The sequence below is a fragment of the Anarhichas minor genome, unplaced genomic scaffold (genome assembly GCF_050575085.1).
Source record: "Anarhichas minor isolate MPS153535 unplaced genomic scaffold, ASM5057508v1 ptg000067l, whole genome shotgun sequence".
In the NCBI taxonomy this organism is placed as follows: Eukaryota; Metazoa; Chordata; class Actinopteri; order Perciformes; family Anarhichadidae; genus Anarhichas; species Anarhichas minor.
The window spans coordinates 3,690,121-3,705,899 of NW_027466513.1; the positions used below are offsets into that span (position 1 = coordinate 3,690,121).

General features: G+C 39.1%; 2 protein-coding genes across 2 annotated transcripts; one reads left to right on the plus strand and one right to left on the minus strand.

The window, feature by feature from the left end:
• Positions 1 to 917: 917 nt before the first annotated feature.
• Positions 918 to 8,185, minus strand: psmd13 (proteasome 26S subunit, non-ATPase 13). The gene is made up of 13 exons (XM_076078568.1): positions 7,970 to 8,185; positions 7,009 to 7,087; positions 6,294 to 6,328; positions 6,154 to 6,209; positions 6,014 to 6,057; positions 5,505 to 5,591; positions 4,208 to 4,379; positions 4,044 to 4,123; positions 3,745 to 3,870; positions 2,665 to 2,727; positions 2,131 to 2,211; positions 1,845 to 1,961; positions 918 to 1,250 (listed from the first exon to the last, which is right to left on the minus strand). Exons 1-13 carry the CDS (start codon positions 8,068 to 8,070, stop codon positions 1,155 to 1,157), a joined length of 1,137 nt encoding a protein of 378 aa, XP_075934683.1. The 5' UTR covers positions 8,071 to 8,185; the 3' UTR covers positions 918 to 1,154.
• Positions 8,186 to 8,202: 17 nt separating this feature from the next.
• sirt3 (sirtuin 3) lies at positions 8,203 to 12,877 on the plus strand. The gene is made up of 8 exons (XM_076078572.1): positions 8,203 to 8,729; positions 8,813 to 8,864; positions 9,681 to 9,860; positions 9,944 to 10,176; positions 10,276 to 10,376; positions 11,104 to 11,265; positions 11,772 to 11,981; positions 12,299 to 12,877. The coding sequence occupies exons 1-8, from the start codon at positions 8,639 to 8,641 to the stop codon at positions 12,320 to 12,322; spliced, it is 1,053 nt and encodes a 350-aa protein (XP_075934687.1). The 5' UTR covers positions 8,203 to 8,638; the 3' UTR covers positions 12,323 to 12,877.
• The last annotated feature ends 2,902 nt before the right edge of the window (positions 12,878 to 15,779 follow it).

Consider the following 15,779-nt stretch of genomic DNA (forward strand, 5'->3'; position numbering starts at 1 on the left):
CACTTCTGTGAAGATATTTAATAACTAAAACATTTCCCTTCAGACGAAGCAAAAGGGTTAACAGCCACCACTCTTGTCTTAATCTCTTTCCTGTTTCTGCACTCACACCTTTGTTGTTTACTGACAGAAGCAGGAAAAGAAAAAGCCAGTAGTTTAATTAGTACATTGTAAATAAAAAATAAGATTTATGATGGGTAAGTCATTTTCAATTTAAAAATATATACATAAACTATTACCTAATGACTATCTTGTTGTGGATTAAAGTGCTGATCATCTTCAATCATTAATTGGTTTGTAAAAACAGTGAACAGACATGCCGTCACAATTACCCAGAGCCCAAAGTGACACACAGTCCAAACCTCAACATTATTACTAATACATTTATTATATAATTATTAATATTGTTAAATAAGGCAGCACATTTGAGAAGCTGGAAATTACAACATAAATATGCAAATAGCTGCTAGTCAATATAAACTGTTTAATAATAAAAAAAACATTTATAAATGAACAGTTTGTAGCATTTAAGAAGATCTATTGGCAGAAATGATAAATAGTATTAAGTATGTTTTCTTTAGAGTATAATAACCTGAAAATAACTATTGTGTTTTCGTAGCCTTAGAATGAGATGTTTATATCTATTTATTCTCTTCATGGAGCCGGCTGCCATCTTTCTACAGAAGCCCAGAGCGGACAAACCAAACACTCTAAAGAGGGACGTCCATGTTTTCTTGTCAGCCACCGTTTGGATGAACTGATATTAATGCTAACATTGATAAAAGACAAACCAAAACTAAAACTAGTAAACAGATTTTAAAGAATAACATCCAGAGAAGGAATATAAACAAATATAATAAACCTTAAATTTACGACCCAGAGCTGAACAGACTTGAAAAACACAATGTTTGTACACAAACTACTTTTTTATCTGGTCATCTTTATTAATGTTTTAGACAATATTATCAGACCATATGAATTGGATAATAATGTTACAACCAGTTATTTATTTGTAAAATACCACAGTGTATTGTTACAGGTTGGTAATAAACAGCAAAGAATGAACGTCTGAAAGAAAGAAAAACGATACAAAACAGAAATGGTTGAGAGGGTTTCCCTCTGTGGACTGAAGGGGGGGGGGGGGGGGGGGGGCTGGTTCAGGTGAGGATGTCGTGGGCTTGTTGCTCCACCAGCATGGCCATGTTCTTCACGTCTCCACACCAGAAGTCCAGACGCTCCTTCATGCCTTTGATCTGAAATAGTAAACGACAGGAAACCATCACTTCTGATCCAATTGTGTCGTTTGGTGGGTTTGTTTTTTCTGCAGCTAGCGCTTGTTGTTTTTCCTCTTTCTATAGTCGTAGCTTCACTCAGTCAGAGTGGGAACAGGAAAAACTGAGGCTGCTGCTACGTTTCCATTTTAACCTACCCTCTGGTAGAGCCCTGTCAATCACAGTAGCCCCGCCCTAAAGCATCCCCTGCTTTATGGTCTGTTTGACTCTAAATGGACCATAATGTACTAAATGAACATCATGCTGTATTGAAGAAGACTTGAAACTAGAGATTGAGACCATAAACTCATGTTTACAATGTTTACTGAGGTAACAAATCAAGAGAGAAGTAGAGTCATTTTCTCATAGACTTCTATACAACCAGAGGAGTCGCCCCCTGCTGGACACTAGAGAGAATGCAGGTTTAAGACACTTTCTGAGGTTGCTGCCTGGTTTTAAAATGGCGTTTTAAAATAAACGATTTTCCTCAGCTGGATTTAGGTCAAGCTGATAAAAACATGCGCCGCATTCGAGAGCAAATATAATCTGTTGCATATATAAATATATATAACTAACCTGCGGCAGGTCCAGCACTCTGGGCTGCACCCAGGTCATCTGCACCTTCTGGTCCACCTCATCAATGTTCCCTTTGATCAGGCCCACAGACAGAGCCTTCATCACCAGCAGCTCCACCTGCAAGACACCAGTCCACATTTTCATATCGACAAAACAAACGTAAAAGAAACACTTAAAACTGAGAAACAAGGTAATTAAAAGTCGATCATTTCTGATCACGGTGAAAAGGTTTTTATTGACATTTATTGATGAGCTGTTGGTTCCATGTACTCGTCATACGACTGACCTCATTAACGGGGATTTTGGCACTCTGAGAGATCTCAGTGAAGGTGAGCTGTCTGTGGTTTGCAGGACGAGTGAAAGTCATCTGGGGGGGAGAGAGAGAGAGAGACGGAGAGACAGCGAGAGAGAGAGATGGAGAGACAGCGAGAGAGAGAGAGAGACGGAGAGACAGCGAGAGAGAGAGATGGCGAGAGAGAGAGACGGAGAGACAGCGAGAGAGAGAGAGATGGAGAGACAGCGAGAGAGAGAGACGGAGAGACAGCGAGAGAGAGACGGAGAGACAGCGAGAGAGAGAGAGACGGAGAGACAGCGAGAGAGAGAGAGACGGAGAGACAGCGAGAGAGAGAGATGGCGAGAGAGACAGAGATATTTCAAGTGATTTAATATTCCTGTTTTTTAACCTTCGTTATGTCACAGATGATGATGTCACTGTGGATCGTGAGGAAAACAAACAGATAAGACACATTTCATAACACAAAAGATCATTAAAAGCATCAGATTTGACTATGAAATGTAAATTTCGAGCATCTAGTCTCACCTCCATCACGCACAGCAGCTGGATCTTCTGCATCAGTTTAGCTTCGTGAACTGCGAGGTCAGGCTGCAAACAAGAGGGAGTCAGACCGTTACTCAATATTAGGGATCATCTTCAAAGTGACCTTTGATCGGGTTCCAGATGTTCAGATCTTAAGGCTAAAGTTTGACTGGTGAGTCATGGATGCTGTTGACATGTTAAATGTTGAGATTTGTCTCACTTGGATCAATCACTAAATGTCACGAGTACTCACGGGCACACAGCGATTACATCACTTCACTGTGTTGGGAGTGTGAGCACGTAAACAGGAAGTGGGTTTGATTCTTTTAAATATTTGATTATTCATCATAACGGGTTGATTTTGGGAGATTAATCTCTTGTTGAAGAAAAAGGTTTAAAAGTCTTTAGTTCTTTGACCCGACAGACGCATCGACAGCGGACTCATCTCAAGGAAAAAGCTGAATGAATTACTTTAAAAACAGGAAACATTTACAGTCACAAGATCTCAGCCCTGCTGAACAGAAGCAGGAATATCTTACAGAGGATTGGTGCGACATCCCTCCAGACACGCTTTAAGTTTGACTTTTATTTGTCATCCATCTGCATTTTTAAATAAAGCATCTTCTTTGTTGGACCTCTTGGTAAAATAAATCCCCAGAAACCTAATTATCTAGAGTTTTTTTTGTTCTGAAAGCTAAATTGCCATGTTCTTGTGTTTCAAATACATGGGCCAGACGTGGCTGGCACTGTGAAAACGCTCCACGATCACGCAAATCATCATTAAAACTATTTTATTTGGGTTTTTCTTTACTTTTCTTGCACATTACCATCTAACTGACATTTGTATATTTATAAAATAAATACATAATGAAACAGCGTTGCTATACTTCTGCTTTTAACAAGAAAGTTCAGTAGAAAACTAAACTTTAAAAATGAAACGGTTTTTTAAGCATTTGTTTAGGAATGAGTGTCTGAAGCTTTGTGATGAATAGAAGCTGTTTCCTCCGTCTATGACTCATCAGTTTAACCTTTAACGTCGATGTCACACATCTCACGTTGAGCCGTTATGTAAACGTTGATCACCTGTTGGCCCCAGGCCGACTTGAAGCTCTGGAATTTCTCCACGTTGCCTCCGTTGAAGGCGTAAAGTGTGTCGATGAGCCACTGTTTGTCCGTGTTCCTCAGGGACTCCAGCACAGGATGCATCAGCTGCAAAGACACGACAGCAGACGTCAACAAGCTTCACCGGCTGACCGGCACCGATGAACAACACGACGACTAGTCTGACCGTACGTTGAATATACAAGTTAGATTTATTTAGTTATATGTTAGATTTCTGATCCGTTGCACCACTAAAGATGAACATTATTTTTGAATCCTACCAGCTCCCCGAAGTTGTAGACTCCTTCTCCTAAGAGTCCAGCCAGCCCCAGCGTGAACGCCCTCTCCTGCTTCTCCGTCTCTGTGGAGTCAAACAACATTAACTCATGAATATGAAACATGAAAGATGTGCTGAAGTCGAGTCCGAGCGTCCGTCTCCTCCCACCTGGAAGGTCTTTGATGTCCACACACCCGAGGTAGCGCAGAGCGTCCTTGTAGTAGGAGGCGTGGTTCCCGATGATGCGGTAATATTTGCTGGAGAGGTCATAAAAGCGGCCGTGGACCGACGTCACGCCGGGCAAGTTATTCAACAGTTCCTCGACTTCTTCAATGAGTATCTGAGAGTAAAACAAAAGAGGGAATATTTATTCTACTGTTAAAAGACAGTTTTCACTCCCTGTATTTATGAGTCTAACATGTTTTAGCTCTGCTTTTATTCCAGGTTAAGTTAGGCTAACTAGAAATACCAACATCTGGCAGGTCAGCAGTGTTTTACATGTTATAGGACAGTTTTTATTGTTACAGATCAATGCAGATCTCCAAACGGTGGTTCTATAAAACAGACTCTGGAGCCCAGAATGAGCAGAAACAAATCATTTTATGACAAAGAAGCTGTATTTAAGGTGGATCGGTCACATCTGGTTGACACCTGATCCACTTAAAAAGGCATTTCTAGTTTTATTAAAAATTTTTAAAAAGTCCTATGTATTTTAAACACACAAAAAGTATCTTTGTATTAATGTATAGGAGACTGTCAGTGTTCCAGGGAGACACTGAGCTTTAGTTCTGTCAAACTATTTATAGATAATATAAAACAAAATTAAAGTCAGCTTTCTTTCCGCCCACTACGGTTAGCTTTCTGGCAAATCTGTACATTAATTATGCTTAATATGTATATCTACTATATGGACAATCTGGGTTAGATGCTAAACTGCACTTTGTTATAATTAAATTGAATATAATCTAATCTGGAGGTTCCTGTTTGCACAGATGTACCAACAACGACACTGAAGAAAATATGTAACTGTGTTAAGTTTAAAAATCGACTTTTTAAATATAATTTCTCAACAGATTCTTGTTTGTTTATCGCCGAGAGACCTTTGAGATCAAGTCAACGGCTTTGCTGCCATCCCATGTTTTTAGTGTTTGCATGTTTACTCCACATACAGCGCAGGAGTAAATAAAAACACACATCTTCTATGACCACAGCTGACATTTTCAAAAGATTTGAGATAAAAGGAACTTTGGGGGATAAAACAGTGGATATTAAATCTACTTTGTTCCTTCTAGCTGCTGAATTAGAACGTAGCTGAAACCTTTAAGTTAGAGAGTGAGACACATTGAGTGTGAACATCACCTGCAGCTCGACGTTTGAAATGTGCCAAACCTGAACGAGGTGCGAGGCTCGTTTTGCGTCAGCAGCTTGATAAAGAAAAGAAAAGAGGAGAGAGCGGAGCTTTTACCTTCGTGGCAGGAAGATCGCTGATCTCCAGTTTGAGTTTGCCGATAGAAGTCTTGCAGAGGATGACGGCTTCATCGCTGCTTTTCACCTGAACCACAAACAGACACGTTGGATCAAAGATACCGTTATTAAACTGCAATAAATCCTCCTTCATGAAGGTCAGGATGTTTAGTTATTGGAGGATGTTCAGTTTGTGGTGCTGTTGAATTGTTTTGCTTCAGGCAGAGGAGATGTTTCGGATATTTAGTTTATGTGGGAAGGACAAAATATTAAAGATAGCTCTCAGTGTAACACAATTCAAGAACACAAGAAACGCCAGCCTTCAAAAAGACCTTAAAGTAAAATAAAACACCTCTAAAGCAGTTTAAACTTAAACTGAACATTGTGATATTCATTAAAAAAGGTTATATTTATTGTGGGGCTTTTGTATTTGACTGCATTAGCATTAGTTAGGTGCTAATAAACAACCGAGTGTATATTTAAAAATCTGTGATGTATCTGTCAACTTACCTTTTCCTTGGTCTTCTCGAGAAAAGTGATGGCATCTTTGGGATCTGGAGAAATGAAAACATTTTTGTAAATACTACAAAATGTGGACAAACGGTGTATTCTGCTGGGAAATATTTCGTGCTGCATGTTGTTGTTCTCACCTTTCATCTGTCTGGTAACGTACAGTATAATCTCCATGAGGGACAATGGGTTGATTCTAACGGAGGAACAAAAATAATAAATCAGCATCAAACATCAAACGAGTACCGAGCCGACAGGTGTGACCGAGTGTTTATCTCACCTGTGTTCAAAGTCACTGATGAAGTTGTCGTAGAGCTTTGAGGAAGAAACGGAGCCGTCAGATCACAGAAAACATCTAAATGCTCAACGCGTTAAAGTGGCCATGAACAGTATTTCGATTATGACATCATTTAGGGTTAAAGTTCCTCCTTAGAGTGAACGAGGAAAGTGTATAAAGTTATTAACGTTTGTTTAAATCCTTTAGAATCAGTAACAAAGCTTCACGTTGTGCCTTTACTGAACTAATCATTGGCTAATGGCAAGTTTATGAACATAAATAATTGAAATTAAACAATCATAACAATTCATATCAACAAATTTCTGTCGTCCAAATGAAAGAATCCGAGAACGTTGTCATTGCAGAACAAACTAAATGAGTCACCTAAGATTTTGTAATGTGAAACAGTGGAACACAGTTCTTTGCTTCAACCATCATCTTAATTATTTTATAATTCTGACGTAACACTGACATTTAATGGCAACATCGTAAATGCAAAGAATTGTGTATTTCAAAGCATTAAAAGTATAATTTCTGTCCTAAAAAGAAACTTGGACTTAATGAATTCCCCTTAAAAGGCAACATTAAATATATGAATACAGGATATGAAATGTGTGCATACTCATTCCAGGTTGTGTGCATTGAATCTTCCTCACAGTGGAGCAGAACAGGTGTTATTATTATTATTATTATATTACCATTATGTTAATGTGGTTACCTGTATGAGGCCATCTCCGGTTTTGAAGCAAGGATCTTTAACAAAGTCTGTCAGCCTGAGAGTCAACTGATGCCACAATCTGTCAATAAAACACACAAACAAACAGTGGTGGTGAATGTCAACACTTTATCCAGAAGATAAACAAATGTCCCAAAGAAACATTGTACTTTATTGACAGGAAATCAACTAACGAGAAATGTGAAACTGATTTAGATTCTTTTGTTGTATCTTGATACCACAAAACAGGTGAGTGATTCAGGTCTTAGAGGGAAATATTATATTTTATATTCCACTAAGTTTATCTGTCAGCAAGAAGTTATTAGCACACAAAACACATGAGTTTATAAAATATTGATAAATTATGTTATGAATTAAACTTCCCAACAGTTTATACAAGTACAGCTGAAACTATTAGTCCATTAAATCAATTGACAGAAAATGGCAACTATTTTAATAATAGTTTAATAAACATTTAATGGTTCCAGCTTCACAAATGTGAAGATTTGCTGCTTTTCCTTTTAATATTGATAATATTAGTAATGCATCAATAGAAACCTGCTTTTACATTACTGCACGAGTATTAATAATCTTGCGATATAGCTAATATATAATAGTACAACAGTCATATGGGTTTTATACTCACATAGCATCCACAGCTAGCTAACAGCTAAAGAAAAACTTTTGATAAACTTTGTCTTCCACTACTCTAAATCGATGATGTTGGGCTCAAAGTTTCAGCCCTATATATACATATTATTTACGTTTGTGATTCAAATAGTTAGAAATTAAAGTCAAGTTTCCGCTCAGATCTGTAAGAAGGAACTTGCGGCTAACATTAGCCATACATCAGCTAACGCTAGGTCACTGCATGACTCAGCGTGCATTTGCAATGAATGAGCAAGCTAACGTTAGCTAGCCGAGCATAAGCTAGTATTAGCTAGCTGACTTCTTTTTTCTTTACCTTTTGTTGTGCAACTCCTCCAACGTATGCCACTCCGTCGCCATCTCCGGAGTGGTGCTGTTACTCTGCTGCTGTTTGAGGAACCCGGAAACATCTCTCATGGTGGCGATGGAACTGTGGATTTAATTTAATATTCGGGCTCTGTTGAGTGGTTATGAGTCTTCAGCTAACGTTAGCTAACGTCAAGTAGCCTGCCGTGTTGTGGGTCTACTGATGGGCGCAAAGGATGATGGGAAATAAAGGAGGCGTTTCTAAAGCTAGCCGTGTTTTTACCGTAAACTTTACTTCTTGACCGCTAACGTTATACACTTTATGTTTGATTTGTTTCTTGGTAAAGTCGTATTTTAGACGCTATACACTGAATGTATATTGTACTGTAGGTTGTTTTTGATTAACAAACGGTTGATAATTGAACAAAATATGAATTCAAGCTCGGTAGCTATCGACCGAGCTAAAGTTAGCTAGGCTATATTGTACATTACGGTACAACCGTCCGCATCATTAAGAGGTCAAAGGACAACAACAAATATGTCAGCAGGCGGCTAGTCATTGTTAGTTACATATTTAATCTGATTTTAGCTGAATAGAATGCTTTAATATCTCGTATCCGTGAGTAGGAGTGATGCAATAACAATCTACCGGTAACTTTAGTCCAGTTACTGCTCTGTTATGGCTTCTTTAGTGAGTTCCTCATTACTGTCATCTGTCAGACTTTGTTTGTACCTGAGCTCGAGAACAAGCAGGACGCTCTCTGCCAACGGTTAGTAGACAGACAATGAAACTACAATGAAATAAGGATTAGTGGTTTGATGAGTGATAATTGTGAGTGTTCCTTTTTTATAGGTCGTTTGAGTCAAAGGAGTTCGTGTGCAGGTGTAGGTGCAGCTCTGTGCAGGTATGTCTCACACACAGGGACACGATACTCCTTACCAGACAGCAGAGGGGGATGTAACTAAGTACATTTACTAAAGTACATTAAGTATTTGAGGTACTTTTATTTTTTGCAACTTCATCCTTCTACTCAACATGTCAGACATGTTCCTTTATGTACCGGGGAATTCTCCCACTTCTTCAGCTAAATAAACTCTTTATGAACAATACATCGTCACAAAGCTGAAATCAGGGCTTTTTTGTTTTACAGCTCATGAAAAGTTATTATTTTCTTGAATAATTGATCAAGATGACAAGGAAAAGCATTGTCACATTTAGGAAACTGAAGTATTCAATTGTTAAAGTTGGCTTAAAATTGCTCAAAAATGGTCGTCACCAAAAGCCCCAAGTGACCTCCTCAAAGATATTTGTTTTACAATTGTATGAGACTAAAGAAACCACATAGTATTCACAATTGAGAAGCTGCAACCAGATTATAATGGAAATATTATAATAGTAGCCAATTACTTTTCTATCAATCAACTAATAGTTAAAACGAGTAGAGCAGTCATTTCTGCAGCTCTAATTATTCAAAAAGAAATTAAATGAGTAAGCAGAGCACAATACTTGACAGACAGCAACAATGAGATGCTGGATGTTTATGTGACGTTACTTCAGAGTTACATGTGTATACGTCCATGTGGGTTGCTGCAAACTGCCCAATTGGCGTGCAGCAGACGATAGAACGCTCATCACAACCATAAAACTCGACTCTCTGGTTCATTCAGACAAACGTATTTATTTTAACAAACTCCTTCGTTCCTGTTTTGCTTCTTCGCAGACAAACAAACTCTCCCCGGTGGAATGGGACTCGAGGGTTTTCCTCCCGCGGTGGCGGTTCAGCCGAGGATCAGCAGGCCCTGGAGGACATCGCCAAGAGCATCAGAGAGCGGCAGTACAGGAGGGTGGTGGTGATGGCTGGAGCCGGGATCAGCACGCCTAGTGGCATCCCAGACTTCAGGTGAAACTGTTGGATGTTCATTTGAGTGTTCATGTAAACCTCCTGTCAGTATCAGGTGTATTCAGCAGGTTATTACCTCGCAGGTCTCCAGGCAGCGGCCTCTATGACAACCTGCAGCAGTATGACCTGCCCTACGCCGAGGCGATATTCGAGCTCAGCTTTTTCCACCAAAACCCGAATCCCTTCTTCGCCCTGGCCAAAGAGCTCTATCCGGGGAATTACCGGCCCAATCTGACCCACTATTTTGTGCGGCTGCTTCACAAGAAGAGTCAGCTTCTCAGGATGTACACGCAGAACATCGACGGGCTGGAAAGATGTATGTTCCTTTATGTATTCTTCTCCAAATGACTACACATCAGTGAGATACACACACTGACGTTTTAAGCCACCTTGCTTTGTTTACTTGCATATCAAGTGGCCGGGATTCCTCCTGAGATGTTGGTGGAGGCTCACGGTACATTTGCCACGGCGACCTGCACAGTCTGTCTGAGGGAATACGAGGGGGAGGAGCTACGCGTGAGTTATGACCCAAAACACGAAATCTTCACATTCAGGCAATCTTCAGCTGAATATTTAAAATATGCTTTATCATGTTGTCTGTTTTTAGCCACGGTGAACATTAAAGGGACAGTTTATCCCAAAATCCTCTTACCTGTAGTGCTATTTACCAATCTAGATTGTTTTGGTGTGAGTTGCTGAGTGTTGAAGATATTCGTCTTAGAGAGGTCTGTCTTCTCTCCAATATAAATGGACTATATGACCTATAAATATATATGACGCTTTGTGGACAGGCGTCTGTCTATCTATCCATTCATCGATATATCTATCGATGTATATATATTGAAGAGAGGGCGGTTATCTTTACGGGGGATATCTTCAACTTTCAGCAACACGCACCAAACAATCTAGATTGATACATTGCAGGTAAGAGGAAAAATAAGTGAGTCATAAAATTACATATATTATATATATATATATATATATATAATAACCATATAAATAAATAAATAAATTGCACCATTTTATTTATTATTAGACACTTGTGCACTACCTGATTTTTCACAGTCTCACAAGATTTGTATTCTCTGCACAATAAGACTTTATGATGTCACCTTATCTTAACATAGATAACATAACACATCAGATAAGCTTCTTCAATATTCAAAAAACTAAATCGAGATGGCAATATATTTTTTGAATATTATTAATATGAATGCTCCATCTTGTTTCCATGTCTCACCAGTCAGACGTGATGAGCGGGACGGTCCCACAGTGTCCCACCTGTAAAGGTGTGGTGAAGCCCGACATCGTGTTCTTCGGGGAGGAGCTTCCACTTCACTTCTTCAAGTACCTCACAGACTTCCCTCAGGCCGACCTGCTGATCATCATGGGAACCTCGCTGGAGGTGAGCGCCACCGGCTTCAAAGCACTTCCTGTCCCAGTAGTCTGATGGTTTTACAGCTGAACCAGCACATTAGAGTGAGACAGAACATGAGGAGGGGTGGCTGTAAGACTGGAACATGCACTCTTTAAAGATTTTGTCTTAATTAAATAGCTCACAGTGAAGATGCTGACGGGACACATGGGGAGAGAGAGAGATATGACACCAGGAAGCACCTGAAATTTAGGATTTTTTGTAAATCAATGAATTCCAGCAGCCACCAGGTTTTGCTTGTTTTGCAAAAGATGTAAAAGTCTTCGTTGCCATTTCTGCAACTTTAACAGCAGCTCTTATGTTCTGACTCTGGACCTTTTGTTGCACATCTTACGTCTGTTTCCTGTCTGCATCTCCACTATAAAACTATATTAATTAGCAAAATACCTCCCAAAACATATTTAAAAAAGTTTAAAAAGCCAGTTCGACATGCTTTGAACAGCTGCTCTTTGACTCTTTGACTCTTCGCTCTGCAGGTGGAGCCTTTCGCCAGTCTGGCGGGATCTGTGCGCAGCTCCGTTCCCCGTCTGCTCATCAACAGGGACCTGGTGGGTCCGTTCGCCTGGCGCCGCCGGCCTCATGACGTCGTGCAGCTGGGTGACGTGGTCGCTGGCGTGCGAGCCCTGGTCGATGCCCTCGGCTGGACTCAGGAGCTGGACGCTCTGATGGCGGCTGGTGCTGAGAAAGTGTGTGTGTGTGTGTGTGTGTGTGTCTGTGTGTGTTGTGGTTACAAACTCAAGTTATAACTCTTCTACGTCAGAGTTCCCATGAGCCTTTCAGGGTAGTTCACCTTTCCGTACTTAGGTTCACGGCATCTATTTAATCAAATATCCAAAAAAGTAAATTTGAGGCTGTGAAAATCAAACATGAGCTGAAAGGCACCTAAAAGCTGAGATAATCAATCACTGTGATCTATTTCACATGACACCAAATCTCTTTAGTAAAGTTAGCTGATGTTAGCTGATGAGGTCACTTATGTTGTTTTGTGCTCTTTTATCTTCAGGCTGCAACAAAAACAGAAGAGTGACGACTACAACGCATCAAGATGGAGGTTTGACTTTATTCACTCACTGCAACAAAAAACACCAACAGACTAAGTCTAGACTTTGTAAAATGGGGTTCGTGTGGTGATACCTGGATCTGTGGTTACATCAGAGGAAACTCACAGACTGGACAATAAGGAACTGCTACAACAGTCGAATATCGGCAAAACGCAGGTGAGTGACACGCAGGGGAAACAAACCAGGTGCAGGTTTATATGTGCAGCTGATTGACCATGTGGACATAATAATAAGAAAGATGTGCAATATTACGTTTTATTTATTCTAGTGAGTATTTGTGTGTTTGATTGAGTCACAATAAACTAGAGAGTGCGTGTTCATGGTGATGAAGGAACACCAGTGAGGCTCTTTGATGTTTTGGGACAGTAGGGACAACTTTTTACGAGGTGTGAGGGTGTTTAGAACCAGCAGAGGGAGCCAGAGGACCGTGGTAAAGACTCCTGTCTGACTGCTGCTTTGTGTTGTATTTATAATTACTGACAGACGAGGCTGTTGTTGACAAAATAAAAAGTGAACTCTTATATGTTTTATCAATATATCTTCATTCAAACCAAATCAGAGCTACTTAACAAATGTCAGTAAATGATTAAATAACATCAGTTAGGTTTGTGTTATAAGTTATTTTCCTCTCACTTTAAACTGCATTAAGTACGGCAAGCTAGTAAAACAAAGTCATACTTACATTTATGAAGGATTGGCTCTTAAGTTTAAGATATTATTTGGCTTCCTAAAAGTGTTATTTCGTAAGTTATCCAACAGCTTGTGACGCTACAGTGACTGATTATACTGATTACTGAAGTCTATATTTAGCGAAGACGTTTCTCAGGTTTTAATGGCGCCATCTGATTTTATTAAATCACAAACTGAATCTACTTGTTACTGAGAATGTAAGGGTCTAAGAGAGACTTTACATAATAAATAGCTGGTGCAGCTCAATCCAGGACACGAGTTTGTCAATAAAATAAAACAAATCTGATGCTTAAAGACGTAGTGACGGTCCTCATGCTAAAGTAAAGATGGAAGTCTGGCTTTAGTGAGCCAGAGGATATTCTTTTTGCCTCTCTGGTCGTCTATTATTAAAGATTAGATGGAAAAAATTAAATCCAGACGACCAAAAATCAAACTGAGATCATTGTCAACTACTGAGGTGTTAAACTCGGTCGATACAGAAATGACAGATTTGCTGGAGGTGGAAGATTGAAAGAGAAACTTCACTGATGCAGACGGTCAGAAGCAACACGGTGTCTTTTTACTCAAATATGATCAAAACCAAGATAACAAGGAACTTGTCTCGACTCTCTTCCATCTCTCTTCTTTTCACTTCAGTGACAACAGTCACTTCCATTACAACAGTTGACATACAGTCCATGGATGGAAATGGCACAATTTTGCTGTTAACATGAAGTCACCACATGTTGAGCAGGAAGCAATAAGACTGCAGACCCTGATATCCAATTTGCACATCTCAGCTGGGTGCCTGTTCATGGTTTATTCTTCTTACTTGGTGGTTTCCCAGCTCCATTAATCCAACAGAGATAATGTTGGACCTTTTATAACTGTATCTCAAAGTCCTTGCACTACATTGCTTCTTAAATGCATAAATGGATTTCTGGACAGTCCCAGAGGATCAGTGGTCATTTTAGGCCTTTTGTGTTGTAGCATTTAGTACGATATCTACGCAGAGGAGTGTGGGTGTGCTGTACTAAGAAGCTTTGAACAGGATTCAGACAGCCTCTACATCTCCAGATGGATTAAATGACCAGAAAGAGACGACGACTACAACCACAAAGAGATGCAGCACGATCAGAAAGAGACAATAGATTACCACAAAGAGACAGAAAACGACCAGAAAGAGACAATAGATTACTACAAAGAGACTCAAAACGACTACAAAGACATGCAAAATGATCTGAAAGAGACACAAAACTTGTCTTTCAATGAAAGGTCTGTTCTTCCGGCGCAAGGCGTTGAAGCACATGAAGTTATCGAACATTAGCGGACATTAATCAAACGGAGCTGATTAGAGTTCAGCCACTGGAACATTTAGAAAGATGACACACTTTATTAGAAAGGTTTCCACATAAAACGTGGATATGGCGAACAAGAGGCACAGTCAGAAAGCAAACACGCACACTGTGGTGACAGGCAGTAACGGCTTAAAGGACGATTCCACTCAGAGTTAAGCCGTCTTGCAGTCGAGAATACTTTCAGCTTCAGAACATGGAAACGACTTCTTCATAAAACTCGACACAAAAGATATCACGACTCTAGTGAGCAACGTTATCAAGGCACAATCTGGAAATGCTTCACTTACATCTTCTATTATAGCAACTTAAAGGTTTCATTCAACATCATACAAACATTTCTGAAAGCAAAATTAATCCGATATTCATTACTGAGTACAAAAAGACTTCCTCTACGGGGTTGCTGCTTTTTAAGAGGTCCAGACTTATGAGTTGAGACTACTATTATTGATAAATCAGAGAAGGTATCATATGTTGTCTTTCATGTAGCAGAAATAATAGTTTTGGAAAGAAATGAGATCATTCGAGGCTGGATATTAGTGTAAAATACATCAAGTTCTTACTGCCACGATGACAAAATGCATTAAATCACATTCTCGTTATAAAAAGTTTAGTTTTTCATTTCAACAAGATCCTTGTCACAGATATGTTTCATGTTATAATTACATATATTTCTTGTTATTAAAAGATTAAAAAAAAGAAAATCTGTTTAAATTTAGTCCTGAAACTTTGCTGTTATTACACAAAACTTGATGAGTCCTCATTTTAGTGCGACGAGTTGGTTTATTACATGAAACTTGAGTTTGTTTCAGTTACATATTCATTTTAAGCTAAACTATGATGTTTATTACTAAACCTAACCAAGTAGTTTTGTAAAGTTTATTTTTAAATTGCCAACGTTAACCACGTGTTTAAAGCTGTTGAACTTAATTTAAGTTGCACTTTAGTTGTCTGGGAAAGTCCTTTTGTCTTGAGAGCTCAACATGTGTTGAAATGTAGAAAACATCTTATTTCTGCAAAGAAATAAAACAAGAGCAAATTGAGAAACAAATATTTCACAACACATAAAGAAACATGCTGCAAATACAGAACATCGTTAAAAAGTTTCTTGTTTAAACGTTGATTTTTGTGCAATAATGAGAGATTTCTTAATAAAGTGATTGGTTATTATATGAACTATAGTGTAGAAATAGTTTCTATGTGGCAATAACAAGAACAAACTACCATGAAAAGGATCTTGTTTCAACAATACATTTCTTTTTGTTTTATTAAATGGATATATTCTTCTGTAATGGAGGCAGAAATAAACTGCTGCAGTGAAATAATCAGTGGGAGGATAAACTCTTCTTCTTTCGGGAGAAGCAGAGGAGAACTATTTTTAAAAAGATGGTCACCCTCT

Excerpts from the sequence above, each read along its gene's own strand:
- psmd13 (XM_076078568.1), bottom strand. The coding sequence starts at position 8,070 with ATGAGAGATGTTTCCGGGTTCCTCAAACAGCAGCAGAGTAACAGCACC. Across the intron at positions 7,088-7,969 it reads GAGGAGTTGCACAACAAAAG|ATTGTGGCATCAGTTGACTC; the intron begins GTAAAGAAAAAA and ends TTTTATTGACAG. Across the intron at positions 5,592-6,013 it reads TCGAGAAGACCAAGGAAAAG|GTGAAAAGCAGCGATGAAGC; the intron begins GTAAGTTGACAG and ends TTTGTGGTTCAG.
- sirt3 (XM_076078572.1), top strand. The coding sequence starts at position 8,639 with ATGGCTTCTTTAGTGAGTTCCTCATTACTGTCATCTGTCAGACTTTGT. Across the intron at positions 9,861-9,943 it reads AGTGGCATCCCAGACTTCAG|GTCTCCAGGCAGCGGCCTCT; the intron begins GTGAAACTGTTG and ends ATTACCTCGCAG. Across the intron at positions 11,982-12,298 it reads TGGCGGCTGGTGCTGAGAAA|GCTGCAACAAAAACAGAAGA; the intron begins GTGTGTGTGTGT and ends TTTTATCTTCAG.